The sequence below is a fragment of the Rhamphochromis longiceps genome, linkage group LG18 (assembly GCF_057381845.1).
Source record: "Rhamphochromis longiceps isolate RC_006_pf linkage group LG18, R_longiceps_female_GT1.1, whole genome shotgun sequence".
Classification (NCBI taxonomy): domain Eukaryota; kingdom Metazoa; phylum Chordata; class Actinopteri; order Cichliformes; family Cichlidae; genus Rhamphochromis; species Rhamphochromis longiceps.
The window spans coordinates 21,695,057-21,722,300 of NC_140574.1; the positions used below are offsets into that span (position 1 = coordinate 21,695,057).

Sequence of the window (27,244 nt, forward strand, 5' to 3'; positions counted from 1 at the left end):
GGATATTTTGGAACTGAAACAGAAACTGTGAGATACTCAGCACTTCATCATTGAACTCAGCGATGTTAAAAAGGCCTTTCATACAGTCAATGTGAACAAGAGCCAGGGTCCTGATAATATTAGTGGCTGCCTAATTAAATCTTGTGCTGATGAACTCAGTCCTATATTTCAGGTTATTTTTAACAAATCCTTGCAAACACAACATGTGCCCTCTCTTTGGAAAGAAGCAGTCGTGGTTCCTGTCCCTAAATCTAGTCGTCCAAAAATTCTAAACGACTTCAGGTCTGTTGCCCTCACTTCAGTTGTAATGAAAGTCTTTGAAAAAATCATCAGAAATGTGATTATGAAAGAGACTGAACATCAGCTGGATCCCATGCAGTTTGCATATAGGCCCAACAGAGGAGTGGAGGACGCACTTTTGACTTTACTAAATCTAATTCTTAAACATGTAGAGAGTAAAGGGACTTTTGCAAGACTTCTTTTCATTGATTTTTCTTTGGATTTTAATACAATACAGCCCCATATTTTAATTAAAAGACTTTTAGAACAGTTTGAAATCAGGAAAAACCTGGTGGGCTGGATTTTAGATTTTTTTAACTGACAGGTCACAAAGAGTGAGAATAAATGGGGTTCTGTCTGACCCAGTGTTCTCCTCCACAGGTTCTCCTCAAGGGTGCGCCCTATCGCCCTTATTATTCACTCTCTATACAAATATGTGTCAGGGCAGACATGAAAACAGGGTCATTATTAAATATGCAGATGACTCTGTTATTGTCAGCTTACTGAAAGAGGGTGAAATTAACCACGGTCCAGTCATTGATGACTTTGTTCAGTGGTGTGAGGAGTCTTATCTCCAGCTGAACATATCTAAAACAAAAGATATGGTGATTGATTTTAGGAAACAACAAAATGGGCACGGAGTCACTTTAATTAAAGGTCAGAAAATAGAGCAAGTACAATCATATAAATATCTTGGGACCATAATAAATGAAAAACTGAACTTTGATCAAAATTGCAAATCAGTTTGTAAAAAGGGTCACCAGCACCTTTATTGCCTTAGGACACTTGTTCATTTCCACATTGACCAAAAAATTTTAACTTTGTTTTATCGTTTTTTTTATTGAGTCTGTTTTATCCTTTTGTTTGGTGGCATGGTTTGGTCAGACCTCTGTCACAGAGAAAAATTCTCTAAATCAGATAGTGAGATGGTCCAGTCGTCTGATAGGTGAGCCACAGTCTTGTTTAGCCTCCCTGTACTCTAAGCAGGTACAGAGGATGGCTTTATCAATCCTTAAAAATGGTTCCCATCTTCTAAGGGGTGAATTTCAGCTTCTTCCCTCAGGACAGAGGTTTCTATTTCCGAGATGCAGGACAAAGCGTTATAAAAATAGCTTTGTCCCCGTTGCTGTCACTGAATTAAATAAGAACTGTTTTTGATTCGAAATATTAAAATTACTATATATGTGCCACAGTGAGCTTTATATATTTACTAGGTATGTGTGTGTGTGTGTTTTTTTTTTTTTTTAAAGGGATGCCAAATGCTGTCATTTTTCTGTAAAGCAAATTTACCTTGTCTTTGGGTATAAATAAAGTTACCTAACCCTTGACCTTGACCTTATATAAGATGATGCGATCTGTACATACTTGAGCTTAATCCCGTGTGTCCCAGAGCTTTGAATCAGTCGACTTGATCAAGTGGAAATATGTAATGGGAAACTCCTGTAGGAGGCTTAATTCAGCATGTGGTTGACCGAAGCCTCCAGGGGAATAACTCTTAGTTTTCCTGGAGCACTGACTTGGATCCCCTTTAGCCTTCAGAGCTACTTTAATTCTACATGGCATAGATTCAACACGGTGCTGGAAACATTCCTTAGAGATTTTGGTCTAATGATATGAGAGCATCCTGCAGGTGCTGCAGATTTGAGTAGCTGATATAAGGCAGGGTGGATCCACGCTTTCATGTTGTTTACACCAAATTCTGACCCTACCATCTGAATGTCGCAGCAAAAATCACAACTCATCAGATTAAGTCTTTTTCCTTCTCTTGTCCTACTTTGGTTGTTTCCTGCTTCCTTGTTATTTGTTCATAGAATATGCACCCAGTGTGGTTTTCTGCTGCTGTAGCCCATCTGCTTCAAGGTTGGATGTGTCCATTCAGATGCGCTTCTGTATAATTTGGTTCTAAGGAGTTGTTTTACAAGTTACTTTGGCCTTCCTATCAGCTCCAAGCAGTACGGCCATGTATGAACATCTAAATGCATTGAGTGTCTGTCATGTGATCAGCTGATAAGATATTTGCATTAAGGAGAAGTCAAACAAACATAATACATAATAAACTGGGTGTGAGTGTGCATGCACACATTAAAAGTGACACTACGGATTCTAAAATATGTGTTAAATACACTTAAATACACTCTAAGGGTAAAACTTCTCGACATTAGATTTATTTGGGTTTCAGTAAATTTCCGATACAAACAAGAATGGAAATTAAACTGTCTGAACTCTGCTCCAGTCTGCATGCCAAATATCCCCGAGCAAGATACTAACCCCAAGTTCCTCTGATTCATCCATCAGAGTACGAATCACTGTAACTGTTAGGGAGAAAGAACCTACGTAGAAAAATCACAGCAAAAAAGTGCTTGAACCAGTGAATGAGAGAAGTTGTGTAAAGTGCTTTGAGTGCTCAGGTAGGGTAGGAAAGCACTATAAAATAATCACTCTATTTACTTTAAAGTACCATCACTCGGCAGAAAATGGTAAAATAAGGCACATGAGCACTGAGCAAAACAAACATTTGTATTGCACAAGTTTACACATTTTTTTGACTTGCTTTATATCCCCATATTTCCCACAACAAATCTCTATTATGGACAAAATGTTTTCACAACATGACTCACATTTAATTTTGAATTTAATAAGTTAAGCAATTTAGACGTGAAGCTTCTACTGAAGTGACCCGATTCCACAAATACGTCAGACTTGATATAGAGGTAGCACTCTTACAATCCTCTGTCTACAAATAGGGCAATATTGCTGTGGCAGAGCCTGGTAGCAGGTGTGGCAGCAGCACACGTGTCCACAGTCCAACAGGACACAGTTACGGGGCTGACTGAGGCAAATAACACACATGGCCACGTCTTGAAGGTTGTCCTGGTCTGGTACATTAATTTGCAGTCTGTTAAATTCCCTTCTTTCCCGTTCCTGCTCCCTGAGATCCTTAAGGTGGCGGTAGTAGCGTAACCCGGCCCAGAAAATGATTGCTGCCCCTGCCAAAGCAGAAGTAATGGCCAACACTTTCCACCAAAAAGCAATGTCTTCATTCTCCCCTTGCAGGGTGTCGAAGTCCGCTGGGGTCAGGAAGTACTGTGAACCGTTAGAAGGGGGTCGGAGACTCAGAGTGCCATCTGTGTCCAGATTCAACTCGCCTACACCTGTAAGATTTGTCCCCACCTTGAAAAAAAAAAGGTGTGGCACTTATCAATAAGAATATATTTTTAATATTAACAACAAATTGGGCTTTATGAAGTGAACACTAATTCATTCAAGTTTGAATAGAATGACTTACTTTGAGCATTTCCTCGATCTCCAGTTGACCTTTTGGCTTCTCCCCAGTAAAGTACTGTCCCATGAGGTCACCCAAACTGTGACTGACCTGGTGAAATTTCTCATATGTGACCTCCATGTCCAGCCCAGCGGCCTGTAAAGGCGACAAGACTCTGATTTCGGTATTATCCAGTCCCACTAATAAAAAGGGCACCGCCTCTACGTTTTCGTGCAAGAGTCGTTCATTATCTGTCCTGCAAAGGTAACGTGAGAAACAGTTTGCATATCTGATAATAAGTAGAAAAAGTTAGATGTACTGGAACTTCAGCTTGATCTGATGATGTTCTCACCATGTACGTAAAAATCCATTCCACAACAGCCTGTGTTCTTTCACCATGAATCTACGCAGCACACCAACATTTTCTATGTTGTGCCAACTAATGAGAGGCTTTCCAGCTGGTTTTACACCACCTAAAATGTATACAAGCACACATACAGTAACAGGGAATGAGAGGCAGGCCGGTATACAAGTTTTCAGATTAAAAAAATAAATAAATGTACTACTCCTTATCAAAAACAAATAAAAGACTGATTACCTTCAATGACGACATACTGTAGACACGCTCCTGGAGTAACTTTCAAGAGGTCCTTGAGTTTTTTATCTATGGGTAACCGTGGAGCATTCTGGAAACATGGAGCACACACATTAAATAGGACTGACTAATTAATAAGTCATGCATTTGCTTTCCCAGTGGTTTTATGTCTTTGGTGTGTGTTAATCAGCTGGCTGTAAATGGGTACTTTTCTGTGCAGTGCTAGCAATCACAGTGTTGCTATTAATTCTATAAATGACTGGTTGTAATAGTAAATCTTTCAAAAGAACCAGTTTAGTTTGAGAAAAAGAAAAGATATGTCCCTAAAAGATCCTCATGGATTTACATCAAGACAGATGCAAATGGCATGAGCTAAAAGAACAATCAGGATGTAATCAAGAAACACAGAAAGACTAAAAGTGCACAACATAAACAGCTAAAAACTGAATAAAAAGGATGACGGGTTTCAGAAGTACAGAATAAAACTTTACACGAAATGGTCATTCTTTAAATACAGTGGGGCAAAAAAGTATTTAGTCAGCCACCGATTGTGCAAGTTCCCCCACTTAAAATGATGACAGAGGTCAGTAATTTGCACCAGAGGTACACTTCAACTGTGAGAGACAGAATGTGAAAAAAAAATCCATGAATCCACATGGTAGGATTTGTAAAGAATTTATTCGTAAATCAGGGTGGAAAATAAGTATTTGGTCACCTCAAACAAGGAAAATCTCTGGCTCTCACAAACCTGTAACGTCTTCTGTAAGAAGCTTTTCTGTCCCCCACTCGTTACCTGTATGAATGGCACCTGTTTGAACTCATCATCTGTATAAAAGACACCTGTCCACAGCCTCAAACAGTCAGACTCCAAACTCCGCCATGGCCAAGACCAAAGAGCTTTCGAAGGACACCAGGAAAAGTATTGTAGACCTGCACCAGACTGGGAAGAGTGAATCTACAATAGGCAAGCAGCTTGGTGTGAAAAAATCAACTGTGGGAGCAATCATCAGAAAATGGAAGACATACAAGACCACTGATAATCTCCCTCGATCTGGGGCTCCACGCAAGATCTCATCCCGTGGGGTCAAAATGATCATGAGAACGGTGAGCAAAGATCCCAGAACCACACGGGGGGACCTGGTGAATGACCTGCAGAGAGCTGGGACCAAAGTAACAAAGGTCACCATCAGTAACACACTACAACGGCAGGGAATCAAATCCCGCAGTGCCAGACGTGTTCCGCTGCTGAAGCCAGTGCATGTCCAGGCCCGTCTGAAGTTTGCCAGAGAGCACATGGATGATACAGCAGAGGATTGGGAGAATGTCATGTGGTCAGATGAAACCAAAGTAGAACTTTTTGGTATAAACTCAACTCGTCGTGTTTGGAGGAAGAAGAATACCGAGTTGCATCCCAAGAACACCATACCTTCTGTGAAGCATGGGGGTGGAAACATCATGCTATGGGGCTGTTTTTCTGCCAAGGGGACAGGACGACTGATCCGTGTTAAGGACAGAATGAATGGGGCCATGTATCGTGAGATTTTGAGCCAAAACCTCCTTCCATCAGTGAGAACTTTGAAGATGAAACGAGGCTGGGTCTTCCAACATGACAATGATCCAAAACACACCGCCCGGGCAACAAAGGAGTGGCTCCGTAAGAAGCATTTGAAGGTCCTGGAGTGGCCTAGCCAGTCTCCAGACCTCAACCCCATAGAAAATCTGTGGCGGGAGTTGAAAGTCCGTGTTGCTCGGTGACAGCCCCAAAACATCGCTGCTCTCGAGAAGATCTGCATGGAGGAATGGGCCAAAATACCAGCTACTGTGTGTGCAAACCTGGTAAAGACCTATAGTAAACGTTTGACCTCTGTTATTGCCAACAAAGGTTATGTTACAAAGTATTGAGTTGTATTTTTGTTATTGACCAAATACTTATTTTCCACCCTGATTTACGAATAAATTCTTTACAAATCCTACCATGTGGATTCATGGATTTATTATTTTTTTTTCACATTCTGTCTCTCACAGTTGAAGTGTACCTCTGGTGCAAATTACTGACCTCTGTCATCATTTTAGGTGGGGGAACTTGCACAATCGGTGGCTGACTAAATACTTTGCCCAACTGTATCTTACACCTTCATCTGTGAAATGTCAGTTGCAGCCTGATCTTCTGATACAACACCCCCTTGCATCTGTCCATTGCCACTATTTCTTCTTGCACAAATGGAGCCAACACTTCCAAGTTTGATTTTTTTTTCCTTCAAAATACTATTTCAGTTTTATTCTTGACATTTTGTTTTTATTCTCAGAATGTCAATTTTTTGCATTTTTGTCCAAATTCTCCATCTTAACTTTTTAGTGCAATATAGCCACAGATGTGCTCACTGTTCTCACCTACAGCTTTATAACAGCGATGCAAGTTTGTTTTTACAGTGTCTATTGCAATATGGTGAAGATAAACTAAATGTTACTGTGATATATGGCTCACCTTATACATTTAAACTACTCCAAATCCTGTTGTGTTATTTCTCTACCCAGATTAATTGTTCACATCTCTGAAAAAATTACTAACATCTGAGAAGGGACCTTAACTCTTCCATCAAAAACATATGAGCTGTAATCTCTAATGAGGGGTTTGAAGTAGAAGCTTCTTAGAGGTTTAGTCTTCCAATAAAGCTAATTACACAAAATTAACAACTCACGTTGAGTTTGTCTATTGTTGTTCGGCTCTTCTTATATAGGTAGAAGGAGAAGCCTGAGAGAGCAAGGCTCACTCCAAGACACGCTGCCTCTGAAATTGTCACGAAGAATCCTTCCATTGGCCCCGTGTCTCCTGTAACGGCTCCAAGAGCACCTGCACAAACACAAAAGAAGAAGAAGAAGAATCACCTGTCTGTAAACCCACAGCTGCGGGGCTCATGGCTATGTTGTGACATGCTTTGATGTGCCTACACGATGTGGCAGTGATTACTGGCTGATTTGAGGTACGTGTGGGACATAACAAAGGAACTGATAATATTGCCTCTCTAACTATGTACAGTGTTAATTATCTGCCATACATTTTGAACTGCAGCCTTTTGTGATAAAGAGGAACATTATTTTTCTTCTAATACAGACTCACCAGCATGTCTTTTGTTTTCACACTGCAAAATAAAAATATGGGATTAATGTTGATAAAAAGCTAGCAACAGGTAGTCTTCCTCGTTTTTCAGCTTCTCCCTTTAGGGGTTACCACAGCAGATTAGCTACCTCCCTAGATCCATATCTGTTACATGAGCCCTGTGCATGTCCTCCTTTACTACATCTGTGCATCTTTACTGTGTGCTTCCTCTACATATTTTTACATAGGACGAAGTGTGTTACATAAACCAGGCAATATACCACAACATTCATAGCCCAAGCTGGTTAGCAATGCCCATCCCAATGGCATACACAATCTATATCATACATACACACATTATAATACAAAAATCAAACACAACAAAATGCCACCACGCACAAACGAGGTTATGTTGAAATACCATAAGAAACAACAAATTATTAACAGCTGCATAACTGCTTCGATTGAATTTTAAAATGATGCCAATGAGACTGCTAAATTTCTCTCTGGTCTGATCAAAGGCACAGGACATATTTATTCCAACAATTTCTCTGTGAAATTTATTTCTGGAGTCCAGCAGCAAAAACATCAAGATGCAGCGTACAGCAAAGTGACTCAGGAGCTCAAAAATATAATAGAATATGACAGAAAAGACAAACCAGCTTATTAAGGTAAGAGTTAGAAAAAGTTGGAGAACAAATAAAAATGGGAAAAGCAAACAAACAAATGTGACTCCATAATATGAAGGAAAATGATTTTGACTTAGCTGTTCTTGATCACTCTGACATTAAAATCAAAACTTCAACAAGCTGCAGTCACACGTTATTTGATGGAAAGCTTGAATAAAATGTATTTCCATTGTCTGAAGTTTCATTTCTTTGCTGTGCCTTTTAAAACATGTTTACATGCTGTTATTCTCCTGATCGTTTTCCCTACAACAAAGTTAGCTGCTAGCCAGCTAACGTTGACATGGCTCCAGTGACCTCTAAAGATTTTTTTTAAACAGTCATATAAGAAACACTTAGAAGTTTATAAAACACATATATTTCAACAAGAATTAGAACTAATAATAAGTTTGTTTTTTATACCTGTAAAGGAAACGAAACCTTCCCAGTATTCACTCTGCAGCACCGTGTATCTGACGTGCGGTGACAGAGTTGTCACGTGACGAAGTCTGGGCGCATGCGTCAGTTACGGCCTCCGCGTACACGTCGCTACGCCGCGGACATGGCAGGAGTTGGAGGTGTGCGGAGAAAGTCTCCCGTTTCCCCGTCCCCGCTGTGGGGGAAACTCCATACGCTTTGGCAGGACAAGTATTTGCTCTTGTTCAAGACGGAATACACCTTGCTGGTGGTTTCAGTTTTGTGGTTCCTGGAGATCGGCATCAATGTGTGGGTCATACAGAAAGTAGCATGTAAGTAGCTGGTCGACTAGTTAGCACGCTATTGTATTTTGACGTTTATCTGAACGCGGCTGAAGGCTAAGTAGCTAGCGTCAGAAAAGTATTAGCTTTGCCTGCCACCTGTCAAAGGGAATTTACTGTCACTGCATGACCAAATACAATGGTTTACTCTCTCCCAACGTCAAATAACGTCCATTACTTTTAAGACTATATACAACCAAAGGTAGCTGTTTCAATAGTAAATACAAGAAGTAAACTTCTAAAGGCAAAGTAACTGCTCACTTTTTACACGTCCACATACAAAATACCAATAATATTTTCTCCTTCTTAAATTGATTGTTTGTTCTGGTTGAGTTGTCTTTTCCAGAACCTATCGTCATCACTGAGCATGACTATTGAGCATGCATCAAGATATTCACATCCACATCATCGTTATTATTAATATTATTATGTACTGCAGACACTGAGATCGACTGGAAAGCATACATGGATGAAGTGGAAGGAGTTATCAATGGCACCTATGACTACACCCAGCTGAAAGGGGACACAGGCCCTTTGGTGTGAGTTTCAAAATGATGTAGTTCTCTCCATACCACGCTTTTCAGTGCAGGTCTCCTAGATAATTTGGAACACTGTTGTTGTAGGTACCCAGCTGGGTTCGTCTACATCTTCACAGCTCTCTACTACATTACCGGCCATGGGGTGAACATCCGTCTGGGCCAGTACATTTTTGCTTTTTTCTACCTCCTCACACTGCTGCTTGTCTTCAGAATATACTATCGCACCAAAAAGGTGAGCCTAATGTTAATACTAATGTGCCAGGAACCCTATATATTAAGCAGCATGTCATTTTGCTAAAACGCTCATTGAAACATGGGCGTGTCCTTGTGTGGAATTCAACTTTTATACCCTACAGAAACAAAATTTAATGTTATTTTCAGAATATTCTCACACATTAATTCATTAGTTTTCTGTTGCATATCTGGCTCTGGGTTCCAGGTCCAGAACCACAAAAATACTGAGACCTCCCTTTTCCTCTACTTGCAGCTCTTCTTTTTCTGAGCCACTTGCAGAATTAATCTCTTTAGCGTTTCTTCTAATAATTAATCTCACAAATAATTAAATCTCCTTCTTTTTTTTCTCCAGGTTCCTCCCTATGTGTTCTTCTTCGTGTGCTGTGCATCCTATCGGATCCACTCCATCTTTGTGCTCCGTCTCTTTAATGACCCAGTGGCCATGATGCTGCTGTTTGCAGCTGTCAATCTCTTCATAGATGGATACTGGACTCTGGGCTGTGGCCTCTACAGGCAAGTGTGCACTCTTCTTTAAAGCGGATACTCATTTATTGGCTTCCCCTAAATCAACAAGTGGCACCTGTACATCTGTAATGTGTTACATACCTTCTACATTGTCATTGTTAATTTTTCCTGAGAGTAGCAAGATGAAATTACAACTCAATCTTTTCCTCTTTCTGACAGTTTAGCAGTATCTGTGAAAATGAACGTGCTTCTCTTTGCCCCTGGATTACTTTTCCTCCTCCTGTCAGAGTTTGGTCTAATGAAGACGATCCCCAAGTTATCGCTGTGTGCAGGCATACAGGTAAATATACACATTAAAACAGGTACAGCTTGACTGTAGTACTCTGTCCACAGTAAATTTTAGCAAATGACTGTATTTTGCTAACATCATCTCTTTCTTTATCTTATGTGGCAGGTTGTGTTGGGGCTCCCTTTCCTCCTAGAGAATCCCGTTGGTTACATGAGCCGTGCCTTTGATCTTGGCCGCCAGTTCATGTTCAAGTGGACGGTCAACTGGCGCTTCCTGCCAGAATGGCTCTTTTTGAATCGCTACTTCCACTTACTCCTGCTGGCCGCTCATCTGCTCACCCTGCTGCTCTTTGCCTTCCGCCGCTGGAAGAGGTGAGATAGACTTTGAATGTGCCAGGGATACACTGGGAACACTGTTTTCTTTTTACATTTATAAATGCTTTGCATGATAACATACTGATCAAAACCACATCATTATGACAATGCATGACAGGTGTCATGAAAAAATGGAAGGCGATTTCAGCAGGATTGTCACTACTTTATACTCTGCAGAGACATTTAGGCCACAAGGAAATGCAATTGATTTCTAGTAACAGCACTAAATGGTTGTTGGTATTTCAGGGTTCTCATCAGTCAGCAGCGGAAACCTTTTTATGTTTTACTAATACACACGTACCTCCTAGATCTCTAAAATGGCAAATAACCATATTCTGTCTGTGGCACCAGACCAGGAGAAAGCATCTTTGAACTTCTAAAGGAACCAGGCAAGAGGAAAATCCCAGCTCAGAAAAGCACTGTGGATCATATCCTTTTGTTCCATTTCAATCTACTCCTGTCTTTAATGTGAAATATATTTTTAAGTAAGTCTGTTGTTAGATGTTAATATGAATCTGCAGGCCTTGTTGACAGAATGAAAAAAATCATACAGAAAACTCTTCTCAGCAAGATTTGTGGATCTTAATTATTTTGAGTAACTGGGTCAAGATTTCTGGACAGAGAACCAAAAACTTAGCGCTTAAAGTTCCACTGTATTCAAGAGGAGACAGACATAGAGTCACAGGAAAAGAAGGTTTTCTCTTCCAAAACTCTGCAAAAACAAAAAAACTTGTGGTGCTACTTGTTGTGGGAAACCTGGTGACAAGTGAGCACCTGAAATTAGCTTTGCTTTGAACATTCTCTTTACAGGACACAGGACATGGTAAAACAATGCTTAGCAGATTTTTTCATATGATCTTCCAGACATGCCTTTTTTTTGTCCTTATCTGAAAATCACAGATTGTGCTGATTCTGTTCACCTGTAACTTCATTGGCATGTGCTTCAGTCGCTCATTGCACTACCAGTTTTACGTCTGGTACTTCCACTCGCTGCCTTACCTGCTGTGGAGTGGAGGTGTCAAGAAGCTGGCCCATCTGCTCAGGTGAGACAGAATCACAAGTCCTGAAGCATAGCACCTCCCTGAACACTCTGCCACATCTTAATGAAAAACTGTTTTATTTTTGCATGCAGGGTCCTGATCCTGGGTCTGATCGAGCTTTCGTGGAACACCTATCCCTCTACTAACAGCAGCTCAGCTGCCCTTCACGTCTGTCACCTCATCATCCTGTTATGTCTCTGGCTAGCTCCACCTTTGCTTTCAGCTGCAGCAGAAACACAAGAGCAGAAAGCTGTAAAGGACAAACGCCACTGAGCCCCGGCCTGATCGGACCAGAAGTATTATTCGGCTGAATCAGCTGATGACAAGCCCGCTCCATCCTCCTGTCTTTGATCCTGACAGCACCAGTGCAAAGGGCGGTCGCTGTGGTAGACTGTTTATAAGTGAATTAAAGGAGCCATTTAAAGCTTCTCACTGCTTAAAGTGAAGGATGCGTCATGTGTGTGCAGACTGATGCCCACACGATGGAATAATATGCAGTTGCAGAGATAAGAAGAGAAAATAAGAATTCTCAGGTTTAGTTTTAGATAGAAAATAAGAAGAGTGGAGGCTATGAGAATGTCATGGATGTTATGCTGTGTGGAAAGAATTGATTACATGAGCTCTATTCCCACTTACTGTGGTACAACTACACTCAGTCCATAATTCCTCTGGTCTAGTCATGTAGGCTGATATCATCTCAAGTTTTTATTTACTGGTGCTCAGATGATCGTATATTGAAAGTGTCAATAATGTGCATAAGAACTTGAACGCCAAGCTTTAAAATAACTGCATAGCAAGCGTAAGCTTGTGGCATTTCCTCTGCCACAGTTATGAAACATAAGTATTCTCTATCGAAGGGGATGTTTTTTTGTATTTTTACACAAATGTGTAAAAGTCAGCTGTGGACAATCAGTCTGTTTGTCTGATTTCTGTAACTTGTCATCCTCTGTTGTGAGTGGCCGCACTCATAGATGGATTTAATGTGAGAAACATGCAGTAGACTGAAAAACGGCAAATGGATTCTACTAAACCCGTGTGGTCTTCATTGTTACACAATACAACAAATGGTTGAATTTTAGTGTTTTTTATTATTTTTACCAACAATCATTTCACTGTTTAAAGCTCATCTTTGTTTAATTTATCAAATAATCATCTTGATAATCAAAATCTTCATTTTACAGTAACTGTGATTACATATTTGGTATAGTAGTATATTATACTGGCTGCAAACTAAAAGCTAGACTACAAAAAGCCCATTTAGATGATAAAGGCATATTTGTGATTGCATAAAGCACACTGATCATAAAAGGCCCCCTGGTCTATGGCATGTAGTATTAGAATGAACTTGGCACTGCCTAAGTTAATAAAACACAATTTTTCCATGTAAAGGCATTTAGAGTCACTATCGTTGGGAAATGGTGAGAATGCTAACAATCAGAGTTGGCTTGGTTTCCTCTGAGACGATTGTCTCACATATTATTTGGGTTATAACACAGCATGTTCAGCTGAATGTTCTCATCCCAGTGGCGCAGCAGCAGGAACAGCTGTCTGGCTGCTCCCTTAAGCCCTGCCATGTCCAGTCCCTCGGGCAGCTTCTGACAGCGCAGCCATGAGTCTGCTTTTGCTGCTACCAGTTCCCACTCCATAAAGTAGCCGGCACACCGGTGCTCTAGCCACGCTAGGGCCACAGCTGTGGCCCAAGTTGAGCCCTCCAGATCCTCTTGAGCCAACTGGCTGCTCCCTTGGAGGTAAGCTTGCTCAGGTGTAGAGCCTTCATATATATCTGTCTCTGACCCACGGCCACTGTCTGCTTGGCCGAGGTTCTGGTTCTGAAAGGGGCTGATGGATAACTCCAAAGAACCCTCTTCAGAGCTGGGGAGGTCAGTGGGAGAGGTGACAGGGTCTTGTTCAGAGAGGTATCTTCGGCGAAGCCTCGATTCCAAAATTAGGGGAGTATCATCTGGAGTGTGGTGGAAAGGTGGAATGGCTTGTCTGACAAAGGAGCAAGCGGAAGGAGAGAAGGTAACGTGGTGACCAGAGGGAGCACCAGGAGGTTTGGCACTAGTGGACAAGGATGGAGCACTGGGAGATGTGCAGCGTAAGGCTGGGCTGAGACTACGGCGGTGGAGACTGTATGGCGATGCTCTTTTAAGGCGGTCCAGAGGAATCTGGACACAGTCAGAGTAGATCTCAGTCAGAAGAAAAGCTCCTGATGCCAGCTGCAGACGAACCTGAGGAGTCATAACAGACATGGGTAATGAGCACACTTGAAGATGAGTGCACAGTATTACAATGCTGCAAATGCACTTTGCCTTTAACGTGGCAGTGTTTCTCTTTTGCACACTATTTGTCATAGCACGTGGTTTAACTTTCCAAAGTTCTTCTGCCTTTAAATGTTGACTGACTCCAGGAGTTTGCAGAATGAATTTGGGAGCTGATGGTATGTATTGTGTGCTGGGTAAACAAATAAAGTGGACACAACTTTAGCACTTCACTGTTTTCCATGTTGGCACAGCTCACCAGGGGCAGGTAGTCTGGAGCTTCACTTTCAGGATGTTTCTCAGTCTCGGCAGATAAGCAGTGGGACTTGACAGGCACCTGCTTTCCTGATGAAATGGAGGACCTGAGCCTGCCCAGCGGGAACCTGGAATTAAAAAAAACAAAACAGGTACGCTAAAAAAAAAAAATCTAACATTTAAACAAAAGACAAATTACATGGATTCAGAGTGTCAGATTTAACAGGAGCCTCGCAAAAAAGAAATCCTATGAATACTTCCGTATAATCTACATCAGAATTCACTACAACGGTGAGTTTTGCAACAACTTTTGACAATTTGCAGTTAGAAACCTTTGTTGTGATGGGAGTCGCTAAAGACATGTCACGTGTAAGGGTTGTTGGGTTTGAATTAGCGTGCAGCTGCAGTGAACAGCCATATGCCTGCGTGAAAAGATGAACCCTGACCTGAACAACATTCACTGCATCAATCACGGTTAGAACCTACAGTCTGTGCTGTATGAGTTCCAGGGCCGAGTTGTTTTCACATATTTATTAACTCCTACACTTCAGTAAATGGCCCATCATTCACTCTCAGGACATTTACAGATGTGGGTAAACAGAGTGGTGATGCTGTGGCTCATTTCTTACATTTAAGTAACATGTGCACAAACCGGAGTGTATACATGAACAACTTTAAAGTAGGAGCTTTTCAAGAAACTACAGTATTTGTTTTCGTGTCTTACTTCTTAGGAGTTTTTAGCGCCTTTTAGTCCTTTCATGCTGTTTATTTTATTGCATCTTTGTCAGTCTCACACAAACTGTTAAAAGAGTTTAATATGAAAGTCTTACCTGGTGCCAAAGAAGCTCTCCATTGACTTGCTCTCTATAGATCGCTGTGAGCGAGTGCTCGGGGTGCCTGTTGCCATGGCTGTAGTGTAGTAGGAGCTGCCCCCTACACCTGGGATGACATTAAAACATTAAATTGTATTGTTTTATCAGCTCAGTGATAAAAGTGGTGTTTTCTGATTGTGCTTAAAGGCTCAGCTCATCCAGATTAAACAAAACTGATCAGAGGTATTTTACATGGATCTGGAACTAAATGAATAAAAGCAAATATGTCTGTGCGATTGGATACCAATAAAGTTAAGGAAGATTTATTTAGATGAACTGATCCTTTAAGAGCTTCTTCACAAGTTGTGTGTGTAATGGAGTCGGGGGAGAGGGGTCCTCCTTTTTCTCCTTCTCACCACAGCTTTCTCTTCACCAGAGTTTTCCCTGAGCGAACGGACAGCAGTACTTACTAGAGTCCCAGGATGTTACACTACAGGGTGAGGCAGGAGTGTCATCTCTGTCTGAGAGATACAAAGATTGTTGATGACCTAAAGTCTTGATAACAGAAATGGGTGCTGGCATCATTCGGTCGTTCTTACCTGTAGAGTTCCAGGTGTCTTCCACCTCTGCACTGTCTCCAGTGGTGTGCCGTCTGCCCAGACCTACAGAATAAGTCCTCTGCCTACGAATTCCTGACTGAAAAGCCTGCCTGTTTCCCAAATGTAGCCCTGCAGACACACACAAATAAACAGAACACAATGTGGACCCTTAAAAATATCAACTGAATCCAACAATAAATAAAAATAACATTTAAAATGGTGCTTCTGTAATTCACTTAGCACTGTTTTCCTTAAGTTAGAGAATTCAGAAGAGCTATTGATTTTCCTTCCGTCTGTCCGTCCATCCCTCCATTATCCAAATCAAGGTCAGGGGGATCAGACACAAATATAGAATTATACAGACCTGTTACTGCCAAAGTCTTTCAAGCTGCATGCTCTAAACTTGCATACACATAAAACCAGGCTTCAAAGAGAAGACAAATTCTAATGCTTGATTCCTCATAACACCAATGAGAAGATCAGGATTGTTCTTTACAGATATCTTATTATCATTGACAAGTAAACAAAACTTCCTGGATGAAAGTTGAGCTGAGAGTTTATTCTGTGTATGTGTGTTGGTGGGTGGCACACCTGTGGTTTGCACATCCATGTCAGCCAAGCCTTTGTTGGGATTGCTGTCAGTGGTGGTGAAGGCTGTGTACATACAGATGATGTTACAGTGCTTACTTGTCTGGATAGCCTTTGTACGATATCGCTTCGCTGAGCCTAAGAAGCCATCAAACAGAGGAATAGTAAGAGATGCACAGTAGTTTGGAGATAACGGCACATTAATCAGTAGGAAAAAGCAACCGGTAAACCGCCCACCATGTCCAATGTCGCTCTCTTTCTCTGCCATTTTCTCAAAGTCTCTTATAACTGAGCGAGCGGTCAGTTGGTGAATGATCTCCTGGCACGATTTCCCTCCTCTTCCTTCTTCACCTCCCCTTCCATATACCCCACTTACTTCAATGTCCTGACTCTCAGGGGTCCAGAGGTGCCCCAGGTCTACAGTGACCTCCCAGGACACAGGCCTGCCACTCAGGACACCATGAATAAGGGAACGGCACTGGCCTGGGGGAGGACTGTCAGGCGGGACAGCAGCGAAGAGATACTCTGGATCTGTGAAACTGTCCCAGTCCAGAGGGGAGGCGGGAAACAAGAGTCCATCTAAGGGGCAGAGCGAAAAATAGGATAGAAATTTTACGGGACTGAATAAATAAATATGATCCTATTTTCTTTGCAGTGAAACTTACTGGAGTCGGTGAGGCTTCTGTGGGACGCTGTCCCTCGTGGTGTTGGCTGTGTCTCCGCGTCACTTTCTTCCAGCTTCCCTCCCAGTGTTTGGTCAAAGGAGACCCTCTCCAGAGCCCTTCTCAGCCGATGCATCTCTAATTCACCCTGGGGGGACGAAAAACTTCGCGCTGCCATCGTTGAACGTGCTAGTGCTTTTTGTCTCCTACGAGACTCCTCAGCTCCATCCAGACACCCGTTCTGGTTGTAAAAGGGGGACAAGCAAAGAGAAGTAGGTTTGGGTATCATTTTGCTTTTCTCTGCAGTATGTTAAGGTCATTAGATTGAAATGTATTTGCCATGTTGCAAGAATAACTTTGCAGCAACCTCCTGTGATATACTGACTGTGTGCTTCAGCTGTGCATGACTCAAATAAGCAGTCTTTTTAATTTATATGATCTTTCTTCCAAAGGAAAGATAGAAGTTTATAGTTATATATAGTTGTTATATTTTCATGTCTTGTTTTGTCTGTGTGTTCCCAATTACTTACTAAATTCCAAAAAAAAAAGTCTGTCAGTCTTTAGTCTTACTTTTTTGGTCCCGCTGTCTGGGGATTTGACTGAAAGGTCTTGCTGCCATGATGAGTCTGCCCAGCGAGACAGGGATGATCTCTGTTCTGGAGGGGGCATCTTCTCGAGGCCTTGGGGCAGAGACCCTGTATCGAGCACTGGACCAGAGCAGTGACAGCTGGAGAGAAAGCCCCCGTCAGAATTTGAGGCATGTATGTGAGAGTGGGACTGCGTTTGTAGACTTCGTTCACTGCTGAGTGAGCAGCGAGTGAGGATGTACTGCTCCTGAATGTAAGAGCTCTCCTGGATCCTCTTCCTCACATCGCTGGACCAGTCCAACTCCACACCTATAGTGGACAAAAGCCTGTTGTTAGCCACTGTGGTTTAAAGTGTGCTGGCAAATGCAAATGTTCGTGATGAGTGACCAACCTGGACTGGTGCCTGTGTCTGTGTCTTTGGCACAGGAGAACTCAGAGGATATCTCTCTAGAAATTTCCCTCAGTGCTTCCTCCAACTCAGTGCCATCTGCACATGTCACCACAGGCATGAGCTCAGAGGCAGGAGGAGGTGAAAGCTCATCGTTCGACTGGCCAAAAACTGAACCCGTAGAACCACGAAGTAAATCTTTGTAGCTCTGTTCCTGAAGCAAAAAAATAAAATGCAAAGATTACATTTAAAAAAATGGTACAGTACTGTGCAAAAATATGGGGCCAACCCTCACTTCTGCATATTTTGGTAGAAAAACTGGAAATGGCTTCAGCAATGTATTAAAATAAAGCAAAAAGAAAGAGTTTGAAACTCATTAGAATTCTACAAAGTCAATATTTGGTATGACGATCTTTTTTTCTCCAACATAGCCTGAACTGTCTTTGGCAGCGTTCTCATAGGTTCTCTAAGTAATCTTCAGGAATAGGTTTCCAGGTGCAAAAATAATACTTTATCCCTGCCAAACTGTGTTATCTTTGACATTTGTCATAGATTCAACTAAAGGAATGGGAACAAAGTGCCTAAAGATACAATTTAACATTTGTTCTTTGCTAAGTTGTCTGTTATGTGGAGACACAAGACTGGTTCATCCATTTAGTTTGGTGTGTTATTTATGATTGAATGATTCATAGGTCAGTTATAGCTCTAAAGTTGGTCAGCTACAAGGACTGGACTAACAACGAGCGAAAAATCAGCAAATGTCCAAAGATAAACTCTGCAAGAGTTTCAGAAACCCTGGAGAACTCTTGCTCAAGAACACTGTAAAAATACAATAACATTTGACTCACTTGAAGCAACATAAACAAATAAGTGCTGACTTAATATTTTACATGGTAATGCACACAGAGTAATACCTCTGCCTTTTTTGCTTTGAAACTGGTCATGTCGTAAAGCGTGCAGTATCCTATGAGGCGGTTCCCGGGGTAGAGTGGAGGGATTTCATTGGGTGTAAGAAGAGCCTCCATGTTTTCTGGCAGATACCAGTCGATCCGTACGTCAGTCAGAACAGGTTCAAAGGCCTTCTTCAGGGGCTTGATTAACTGTTGCAGAAATGGGGAGAAGAAGTAAACGTATCAAACTAATTAAAAAAACACTTTTTCCGTGATTTGTCATAAGCTAAAAAATTGGTAAACTTAAACTTATACATGTATATCTTCAATGGCTAACAGTTGTTAAACTAACTATAAAAGCCATACTATGAAAATACTAAAGTAAAATAACTCTAAATTATACTTAAATGCTTGAGTAGTTATTACACTTTACGACTGCTAGTTGCTTTTCTCTATGCTGAAATGCTAATGTAATGCCCCAAGGTTTACATATGTATTCTTTCAAGACTTTGCTTTTAATTAATTTGCAATTCTTTTCACTCCAATAGGTGGCAGTGCTGCAGCGCTGCTGACCTTGGGCTGGAGTCTCTCCTCATCATCCAAGAACTCTGTAGTCCCTCCTGTCAGTTTGGCAACGCCCTGCAGGAGTCTCCTGCAGGCTCGTGGACCAAGGCCTAAGCCAAAGCATCTGCAAAGGTGATACAGTGTGTACATTACATTTTTATCACGTCACAAGAGAAAATTTAATTATGATATTAAATTGTGGATGATTTTCACTGTTTGTGTTATAACAGTTTATTTTTTATGTCTATTGAAGTAGCCTGAAAATAACCTAAAATGTTGCTTCTATGTCGCTTACAAATAGAAAATGTAGAGTCATCAAACAGACACTGGTGGAGATCACCAGCCATTTGGCTAGCTAAGAGTTTAAATGGCTCAGGGGACGGAATAATCGAAAAAGGCTGAGTTCTTGAGCAGCAGTCTGGCTGGCTAAATATGGAAACAGAAGCTCAAAATGATGTACAACACCTTCTCAGGTGCAGACTGCAGTGAGATGGCAATCTAATTTACACTGGGCAGAATTAGATGTTTTCCATAAGAATAAAGAAACGAACAAACGTGTTCCTAGTTTGCTAAAGGACAGCGAAAAATTACAGTGGAGAAAGTCAGTCCGACAGGCGAATACTAATAAGGCATAAATGAAGTCATTCTGCATCTGGGGAAAACCAGAGGGGCGTGACTCTTACTGCAGAGGAGAGCACTTAACGGGATTACTGGGCGGGGCTGAAAAATACTTCAAGCCTTTCTTGTCTTTCTTCCACAGAGATTTGCTCTCAGGTCTTTATGATCACTATTTGCTTGGGTCCACGCTCTGTTTCTCTTGCTGTCCTCCCCCATATACTGTCTCTGTCATGTCATTCACCTGGTTCTGCCTCCATTCACTCTCCTTTACTTATCTCCTGCTTCCTAACCTCACTGATTTAATGGTTTATTTAATATTGCATTTTTATTAACCAGCTGTTGCAACTATTGTCAGTTTTATCTGTCTGTCATGATAGATAACTAGCTGCTCCCTCTGTACCCTCCTTCGCACATAATATCCATACCTGCCAGCACACGCGTTTCTGCGTACTAGCTCCAGCACTCTAGCTACATTGCTGATGGATCCATCTGTAATAATAAAGACCTGGCGAGGGTACGAGCGCTGCATGGGCTGTTGATAGACCCAGAAGAGCGCCCCCAGCAGGTTGGTGCCTCGCATGTCAGCTCTCATCCTCTGGACGTACTCGTAGGCCCGAGTTAGTGTGACCTGCACGCAAACACACAAGTGATTAAAGTGGGGATGCAATCAGATCCTGAGTAAAGGAGGGAGAAGCAAACAACTCCTGTCGAACCGCAGCGCCTGTGCAAACATGTTGCCAGGATAAATTTACTGTTTGTTATCAGATGCACTAATTAGCCTGTGAGGGAAGCAACAAATTAAATCAACCCTTCTCTAATAAAGACAGCACAAACAAACACACATTAGCACCTGCCTTAAAATGACCTCAGTTCACATGGTGGATAAACATAGCTGTCAGTGCAGGAGATGGAGGGACACGTCCTGCCTAAGTGAAAATGCATGAAAGGCCACCATATGGCGAGGAGAATGTGGAAAGACTGTTTGTGCTTGCAGCCCCGGGTCTGGATAAAACCTGATACTCTGCTACTAAGGCAACCCAAGAACTGACCTATTGCCTGATTAGAGAGTAGAAAACAGAACAGATAGTCCTGAACGACTGAATGACATTTTGTGTTCAGAAAAACATCATCCAAATGCTCCGTGTGTTCTCGTTTACTGGAAGGGATTCACAGATATCATGAAAAACACTGAAAATCTTTTAAAAATACCCAATTCAGGGGCAAAGCTCATTAGGTAATACTGACATCAGTGCAAAGCTTGCTGGAGGTGAACAGGGGCTTGATGGTGGTACCAAATCCCACAATGTTGAGCATTGTGCCAGAAGGTAGACTCTTGAGTGCCACCACCATGGCTTCCTGTCAGAATAAGAAAGCATATACAGGATGGAGCCAGAGTCATATACATATATATACATTCTCAAATCTGAACTTCATGTTTTATTTGCATGCTTTTGACTACTGCTCACTTTCACACGCTGGATGTTGGCGCCACTCATGCTGCCACTGCGATCAATGAGAAACAGCAGCTCCCTGGTGGCTTTGTGCACTTCGAGAGGTTCACGCAGCAAGTCGGGGCAGAAATTGAGCATCAACACAGGGCTGCACAGAATGTCTTTGTGGTATCGCTTCCTGACAAACTCCAGCTGCAGGCGAAGAAGGAAAATCAGCAATGAAAGCTTAACGTCTTGAGAAAGGTGTATTTAAATGCTTGACAGCAGGAAAAAACGAACAAACCTTTCTTTCAGGTTCTGAATCCTTGCGGGTGCATCGGATGAAATCTCGACGGGAGCAGATTTGCTGTTCATATTGGCTGAAGGAGAGCCTGCCTCTCTCTAAGATGACCAAGGGGCTGTGAGGTTCTGAGGAAGGGTTTAAAAGTCAGAATAAAAAGAAAATCACAGCAATGAAAAGTTCAGACCTTCCCAAACCACTTTGTCATCGCTCACCGCTGAGGTGCAAAATAATCTCTATGTGTCTGTCATAGGGATGCTCCTGTGCCAAGGTGATGTAGGTGGCAGAGGCACTTTGGGCACTTGGATCTGCATCTGCCCTCAGAGCGTGAGTAGGGCTCTCCAGTCCTATCAATAAAGAGAGGCAAAAAATGAAAATCAGTAAACATATTACAATGTTTTGAATGAGTTAATTTTTCTTTACAGCACACACTAGTGAAGATTAAATCTGTTTCATCGTCTGGCTGTGTTTGGACTGAGATCGCCTATGAAGCTATTCATTTTATTCAGTAATGAGATTGCCTGCTGTTCTCATATTTCATAATGGTTGAGATGAAAACCACTGAATCAGCCTTATTTGAGGAGACAGGCAGTACCAGCCAGCAGACAGGCCCCTCTGACCAGCAGCTGGAAGTTCAGCTCATAAGGTGCCAGGTTGACAGCTGGGCTGGTGAAGATGGCGTGCGCACACTGCTGCTGAGAGTGCACGATCCGATCTTGTTTTCCTGAGGTGGCACCAAAACAACTGGTCGCCCTACAAAAACAAGAAAAAAAGGCGCACAATGGGAAGTTTTTTAGGAAAATAATATGAAAGAAGTGGGGGGAAAAAATCAGGAGTCCACGTCTGATAAATACCCAGTTTCATCAGACTTCCCTCCACTTTCACTCTTGCTTGGAGTCATTTTCCCAGTGACAAGCGGGGTAAGGAGTGTGGGGTAGACGATCCGAATGGCTCCGTTTTCTAATGTGGGAAGTTCTAGTGTCGTGCTTATGATGATCGACACTATATCCATGGGGCCAATGACTCCGGTGCCCACGATGAAAGTGGTTCTCTCCAGGTCCTCATCCAGGATCAGATGTCCTAAAGCCCAAAATACAATGTTGTGTTAGAACCTTATGTTAAATTTTCAAGACTGTCTGCGACATCATTAATAAATATGAAAATACATGTAGATGAATGTGAAAAGAGCACATGATTGAAAACCTAGCACACAAACGCACATTAATTGCTGGTATTTACTCAGAATAATCCATCACCATCAGCTGAATTAAATAAACTGTTCTGTGGTCTGCAGTTAAGTAGATATGTTTCTACTAAGTGAATGCCGTTACAACATTAGGCAGGGATCCAGATCAGATGGCCTTCCTCATCTGACACAGAACGGACTTACCGTACTGAAGCCACATTATTACTGCAGCATCAGTACACAAATGTTTTGCAGTTATATAAAACATTTTTATTATAAGCTAAAAGCCGATTTTATTGCTTTAGTGTCATGCAGCATCAGCATCAGCATCAGTATCAAGGGCTTTTCAAACTAAATATATGCATTTCACAAGTGTAAAGATGGCTTTTTCAGATAGCCCTCTCTACGTCTGCGCTAGACTGTCTGCAAGGAGAGAAGCAATGAATCATGTCTGCAGCAGTATCCATAAATAATATTATATATCATTTATAATATTATATATATTTAAATGCAAGCTGGTATAACTCTAATGTTTATTCCTTACAATTCTGAAATTGTATCAGAGAAAAATGTAACAACTTCAACATAATATTTTTGCCTTCACGGCATTCTTCCATCCTCCCCCTCACCGTTGGTGCATTGCATGTCTAGACTGGGGCTCCCACAGCAGCCCCACTCCAGGCCATTCCCTTCAAGACCAACTCCAGGGCAGCAATCCAAACAGCAGTCCTTTAACTTTCCTCGGCTTTGGATCTGGACCCCAACCAACCGGCCTGCGATCACGGCTTCAAAGCCCACCACAACCTCCTTTTCACCGAGAGGGTATATGAACACACCTGGATGAAGGTTACAGACACACAAGCTGCTAAGACACATAAAACTGAAACAGGCTTTTGCTAAAGAAATGTTCATAAGTAAAATAAGTACAGTAGATATTTCTAAGATCGGGGGATCTGGAGCCAGTTGCATACCTTAAGTTCTCTTCTTAGGTAAGACATAATATGGAAAACCTTAATACGTTTCTTTTGTCAGGATACTAGTTTAGCTCGCTGGGTTGAATAGGTGACTGAGCTGTTGTAGGGTTTATGGAAGAGCCTGGGTTCAAATCTACCCTTGAGATTGGTCACTGCGTGTCTTTCTCCCAGCTTTCCTTAACCAAATTTCCTTCAAAGAACAAGATATTTTTTCACTGAAAGATATTTTTCAGCAGTAAAATAAACAACAATTGCTTTGCTTTTTACCTTACATTTTGTGCTAAGTTTACTCTGTCGTAAAGGAATGAATCCAACAAACACATTTGTTTTTTTTTAATTTCCTCACTTATTGTAATAAATCTGGCTATACTGTTAAGTTAGAGTCAGGGCTATAGGTCTTTTCTTCTTCTTACTTGGTAAGTTAGGTCTTTTGTGCATCACTTTGACTGGCTGTAAGGTATTCATTAAGTAGAAGATAAGCAGAAAATCTTACTTGAATAAATGGTAAATGGTAAATGGCCTGTATTTATATAGCGCTTTACTAGTCCCTAAGGACCCCAAAGCGCTTTACATATCCAGTCATCCACCCATTCACACACTGGTGATGGCAAGCTACATTGTAGCCACAGCCACCCTGGGGCGCACTGACAGAGGCGAGCATCAAGGGCTTTTAATAAAGTAAACACTTCAAGGAAAACTTAGGGAGAAGACTTAAAGTTGTTTTGTGCCATCAGCTCCTGCTGCGCTGCCTTCATGGCATATAATGTGTGGCAGCTTTTTGAACAAATTTAATAGGGGCAAAGCAAATACTATGTTTAGTCTTCTGGAACATTCATACAGGGGCTCCTGATTATTAAAGGAAGTAAAAAACTTGTCAGTTATTCTGAATATACAGAAAATTAATAGTCATACTACTATTGTATGTTTGCTTGTTTATTTCATCGAATGGCCAGTTTTGGTCATGTTGGTTTTAGATGTCTTTGATAATGATAAAGTACAAATAAACATGAAAGAGATTTGTTGATTTTTACTCTTCATCTTTACTTCAAAGTATCTGGTGTTCCTCACGGGCCAAGTCTTGTCCCACTCCCAATTTTAATCTGGGATTATCATTATCCTTTGCACTCAAAAACTCTTTTTCTTGTGTCTCGTGGTATATTATAATATCACAGTTTAGCTACACTAAACTTGGCAGTTAGTACTCACCTTCTACAGACTCTATGTCAGCGTTGGCATAGGTAAGGTGCGCAGTGATGCCCATGGAGCAACCATTAGCACAAGATTTGATGCAGGAGGCTTTGAGTAGCAGTGGTTTCCATGTAGAGCGGTTTCTCAGCCCCACCATCTTTTCTGTAAAATTAAGCCTCTGCCCTGCTGGTTGGATCAAAACACAGGTACACAAATGGCCAGCACAGACAGGAAGGGGAACATGTGAGTGTGCATTTAAATTCTCTCATTTTCTATTCAGAGCACAATTACAATGATCCTTGTAAACCAGACCTGATTTTTGCTGCTCAAATTAACACTAAACAAAAACAGATAAGTTCCCAATTTTATGTGTATACACAACGCAGGCCATATATTTCTTGTTTATATGTGCAGGCATATCAGTTATTGGCCATCTAACATCCTATCGTGTCTCCTCAAGCTCGTAGCAACCAACTGTGATAGCTGGAGTATAACAGGCTTGGTTAATCATTAACACTGCAGGTCAGCACTTGCTCCATTATGCATCATGCCTAGCATTTGCAATTAGCTGCTAATCTCTATGCAAAGCCACATGTTCTTAAAACTGCAGTGCCATACTTACTTCAGTCTTTTCTAACTGCAGGAAGAAATAATACAGTATTAAAACTTGTTAAGATATGTCCTAATTTTCATGTATGTAATTAAAACTGTACTCAGTAAGTCTTCATGACTGATCACTTCATAACTGTAAGTGCAACAGGTGCTGAAACCTATGTATAGCTTACTTAGTGAGTGGTAGGGTGAACTAAACTCTGTGTGTGTGTATGTACGTGTGTTTGAGTATGCACACATGGGTGCATTTGTGTGCGTGCGTCTCTGTGTGTGTATGTGTGTGTTTGCTGTGTTCAAGGTAATGGTCTTTTCACATCTACCTTTCTAACAAGATCAACAGCCTCCATCTGGCTACTGTGCTCTCAGTGCATAACAAGCAAATAAATGCCTGGTTTGTCAAAGTAGGGCAAAGTAATACTGCTAGAACACACGTGAAAGGAAAAGTACAACAGCGGCCCTCTTTGGGCTATTCAGAACAAGATCTCTGACAAAGCTAATGAATAATCTTGATAGAAGATCTGTTTAGGTTTATTGCTGACAAAAAAAGTAAGACACAGATAATGACATCTTTACACAGTAAGTGTGTGCATGTGTGCATGCATATAATACATATTGTAGAATAAAGATGAAAATTATGTATGCATGTACATATTAACCTTCAAGAGTTGTTCCTGAAACAAGTATGTATATATATATATTTATATATATATGAAATATGAAAACAAATACTGCAACATATCCTGTAACATATTCATGTGCATGAAAAGTTGTCATGGCACCCACTATTCAAACTGTATGCATTAAAAGTAGACTGAAATCTTAGAAAGTGATGATCCTGTGTTTGTTTGCCAAGACTTAATCAAGCAGTCCGGTGTTTGCAGTAGCAGAGGTGGTTGCGAATTGGCTCTGGGCAACACTGCAGTCTCCTCATGACAGTTACAATCCCCAGATAACAAGCAAAATAATCGTCCAGGAACACTTACTGTGCTGTGTCTGCTAATTTGCCTCTCTGTCCAGTCCCTGCATCACTCCGCCACCACATCTGCTTGCGGGTTTCCCAAGTGATACGTTAGGAGTTTTCCTGTTAACAGATACTGCTTTCTGCTCTCCCTCCCTCCCTCTCTGTCTCTCTCGCTCCCTCCTTCTGTCTCTCCTTGCCTCTGTCCATAAATCCAGCAGTTGCCCTATAAAGAAAGTCAAGTCACAAAGCACTGTCACAAATGCATATTCATTAATGAACAACAAATATGGTACAAAGCTAATAGCTGATAAAAACATCTTCATGTACAACTGATTATTTGGCCCATTCATGCATCTACTGTAGCTACATAAAGTCTGTACAAATGTGTTTTCATTGCCTGGCAACGCATTAAAATGACTCTTTCAGATTAACAACAGGTCTCACTGCTGCTATCAATCACCAGCATGCATCTCCACACGAACCCACATTTCCTGTTATGTGAAATGTCATTTGCTTACCTGCTTTGACCTGAGCCAAGGGGATGATCGGAAACTATGATCGGGAACCTGATGTTGAGGCAAAAGCTCAGATCGGTAAGTGAGGCAGAGCCTGCTTTTCATCCAGACAATTGGCCGTGATGGTAGCAGCACCATAATTCATGGCTAATGGTTTGGCTAGGGAGAGAAAGGGGGGGGGGGGGGGTGATGTGTTCTGCCTCTCCCAACAGGTCAGTCAGAAGCAGCAGTAGGCATGGGGAGGTGACACCAAGGA

General features: G+C 41.6%; 3 protein-coding genes across 4 annotated transcripts; 1 reads left to right on the forward strand and 2 right to left on the reverse strand.

Annotated features, from left to right (window-relative positions):
- Positions 1–2,408: 2,408 nt before the first annotated feature.
- mul2 (mitochondrial E3 ubiquitin protein ligase 2) lies at positions 2,409–8,390 on the reverse strand. 2 transcript variants are annotated; one of them, XM_085389165.1, is made up of 7 exons: positions 8,322–8,390; positions 7,255–7,276; positions 6,836–6,987; positions 4,140–4,227; positions 3,894–4,014; positions 3,566–3,797; positions 2,409–3,450 (listed from the first exon to the last, which is right to left on the reverse strand). In XM_085389165.1, exons 3-7 carry the CDS (start codon positions 6,950–6,952, stop codon positions 2,974–2,976), a joined length of 1,035 nt encoding a protein of 344 aa, XP_085245291.1. In that variant the 5' UTR covers positions 6,953–6,987; positions 7,255–7,276; positions 8,322–8,390; the 3' UTR covers positions 2,409–2,973. The 2 variants fall into 2 exon arrangements, with proteins under 2 accessions (XP_085245291.1, XP_085245290.1); XM_085389164.1 differs by lacking the exon at positions 7,255–7,276.
- A 10-nt stretch (positions 8,391–8,400) lies between these two features.
- Positions 8,401–12,985, forward strand: alg3 (ALG3 alpha-1,3- mannosyltransferase). Its single transcript, XM_085389163.1, has 9 exons — positions 8,401–8,647; positions 9,096–9,195; positions 9,280–9,427; positions 9,782–9,942; positions 10,114–10,234; positions 10,349–10,554; positions 10,909–10,984; positions 11,455–11,600; positions 11,690–12,985. Exons 1-9 carry the CDS (start codon positions 8,416–8,418, stop codon positions 11,868–11,870), a joined length of 1,371 nt encoding a protein of 456 aa, XP_085245289.1. The 5' UTR covers positions 8,401–8,415; the 3' UTR covers positions 11,871–12,985.
- Positions 12,986–13,065: 80 nt separating this feature from the next.
- vwa5b2 (von Willebrand factor A domain containing 5B2) lies at positions 13,066–27,131 on the reverse strand. The gene is made up of 23 exons (XM_085389162.1): positions 26,992–27,131; positions 26,496–26,696; positions 24,919–25,086; positions 23,368–23,574; positions 22,407–22,632; positions 22,148–22,305; positions 21,768–21,899; positions 21,556–21,680; positions 21,288–21,464; positions 21,067–21,177; positions 20,247–20,449; positions 19,213–19,327; positions 18,664–18,849; positions 17,753–17,963; positions 17,345–17,670; positions 16,778–17,015; positions 16,350–16,691; positions 16,116–16,250; positions 15,525–15,653; positions 15,396–15,446; positions 14,944–15,052; positions 14,118–14,241; positions 13,066–13,828 (listed from the first exon to the last, which is right to left on the reverse strand). Exons 3-23 carry the CDS (start codon positions 25,055–25,057, stop codon positions 13,067–13,069), a joined length of 4,206 nt encoding a protein of 1,401 aa, XP_085245288.1. The 5' UTR covers positions 25,058–25,086; positions 26,496–26,696; positions 26,992–27,131; the 3' UTR covers position 13,066.
- Positions 27,132–27,244: the final 113 nt, after the last annotated feature.

Bases quoted from the DNA above. Each gene is read 5' to 3' on its own strand.
- alg3 (XM_085389163.1), top strand. From the start codon at position 8,416: ATGCGTCAGTTACGGCCTCCGCGTACACGTCGCTACGCCGCGGACATG. The intron at 9,943-10,113 runs GCAAGTGTGCAC...TCTTTCTGACAG, and splicing joins CTGGGCTGTGGCCTCTACAG to TTTAGCAGTATCTGTGAAAA. The intron at 10,985-11,454 runs CATATCCTTTTG...ATCTGAAAATCA, and splicing joins CTCAGAAAAGCACTGTGGAT to CAGATTGTGCTGATTCTGTT.
- vwa5b2 (XM_085389162.1), bottom strand. From the start codon at position 25,057: ATGGTGGGGCTGAGAAACCGCTCTACATGGAAACCACTGCTACTCAAA. The intron at 21,178-21,287 runs GTGAGCAGTAGT...TTATTCTGACAG, and splicing joins CCAACATCCAGCGTGTGAAA to GAAGCCATGGTGGTGGCACT. The intron at 15,447-15,524 runs GTAAGAACGACC...TGTATCTCTCAG, and splicing joins AGACACCTGGAACTCTACAG to ACAGAGATGACACTCCTGCC.
- mul2 (XM_085389164.1), bottom strand. From the start codon at position 6,952: ATGGAAGGATTCTTCGTGACAATTTCAGAGGCAGCGTGTCTTGGAGTG. The intron at 4,228-6,835 runs GTGAGTTGTTAA...CCATGTTTCCAG, and splicing joins CAACAATAGACAAACTCAAC to AATGCTCCACGGTTACCCAT. The intron at 3,451-3,565 runs GTAAGTCATTCT...TTTTTTTTCAAG, and splicing joins AGATCGAGGAAATGCTCAAA to GTGGGGACAAATCTTACAGG.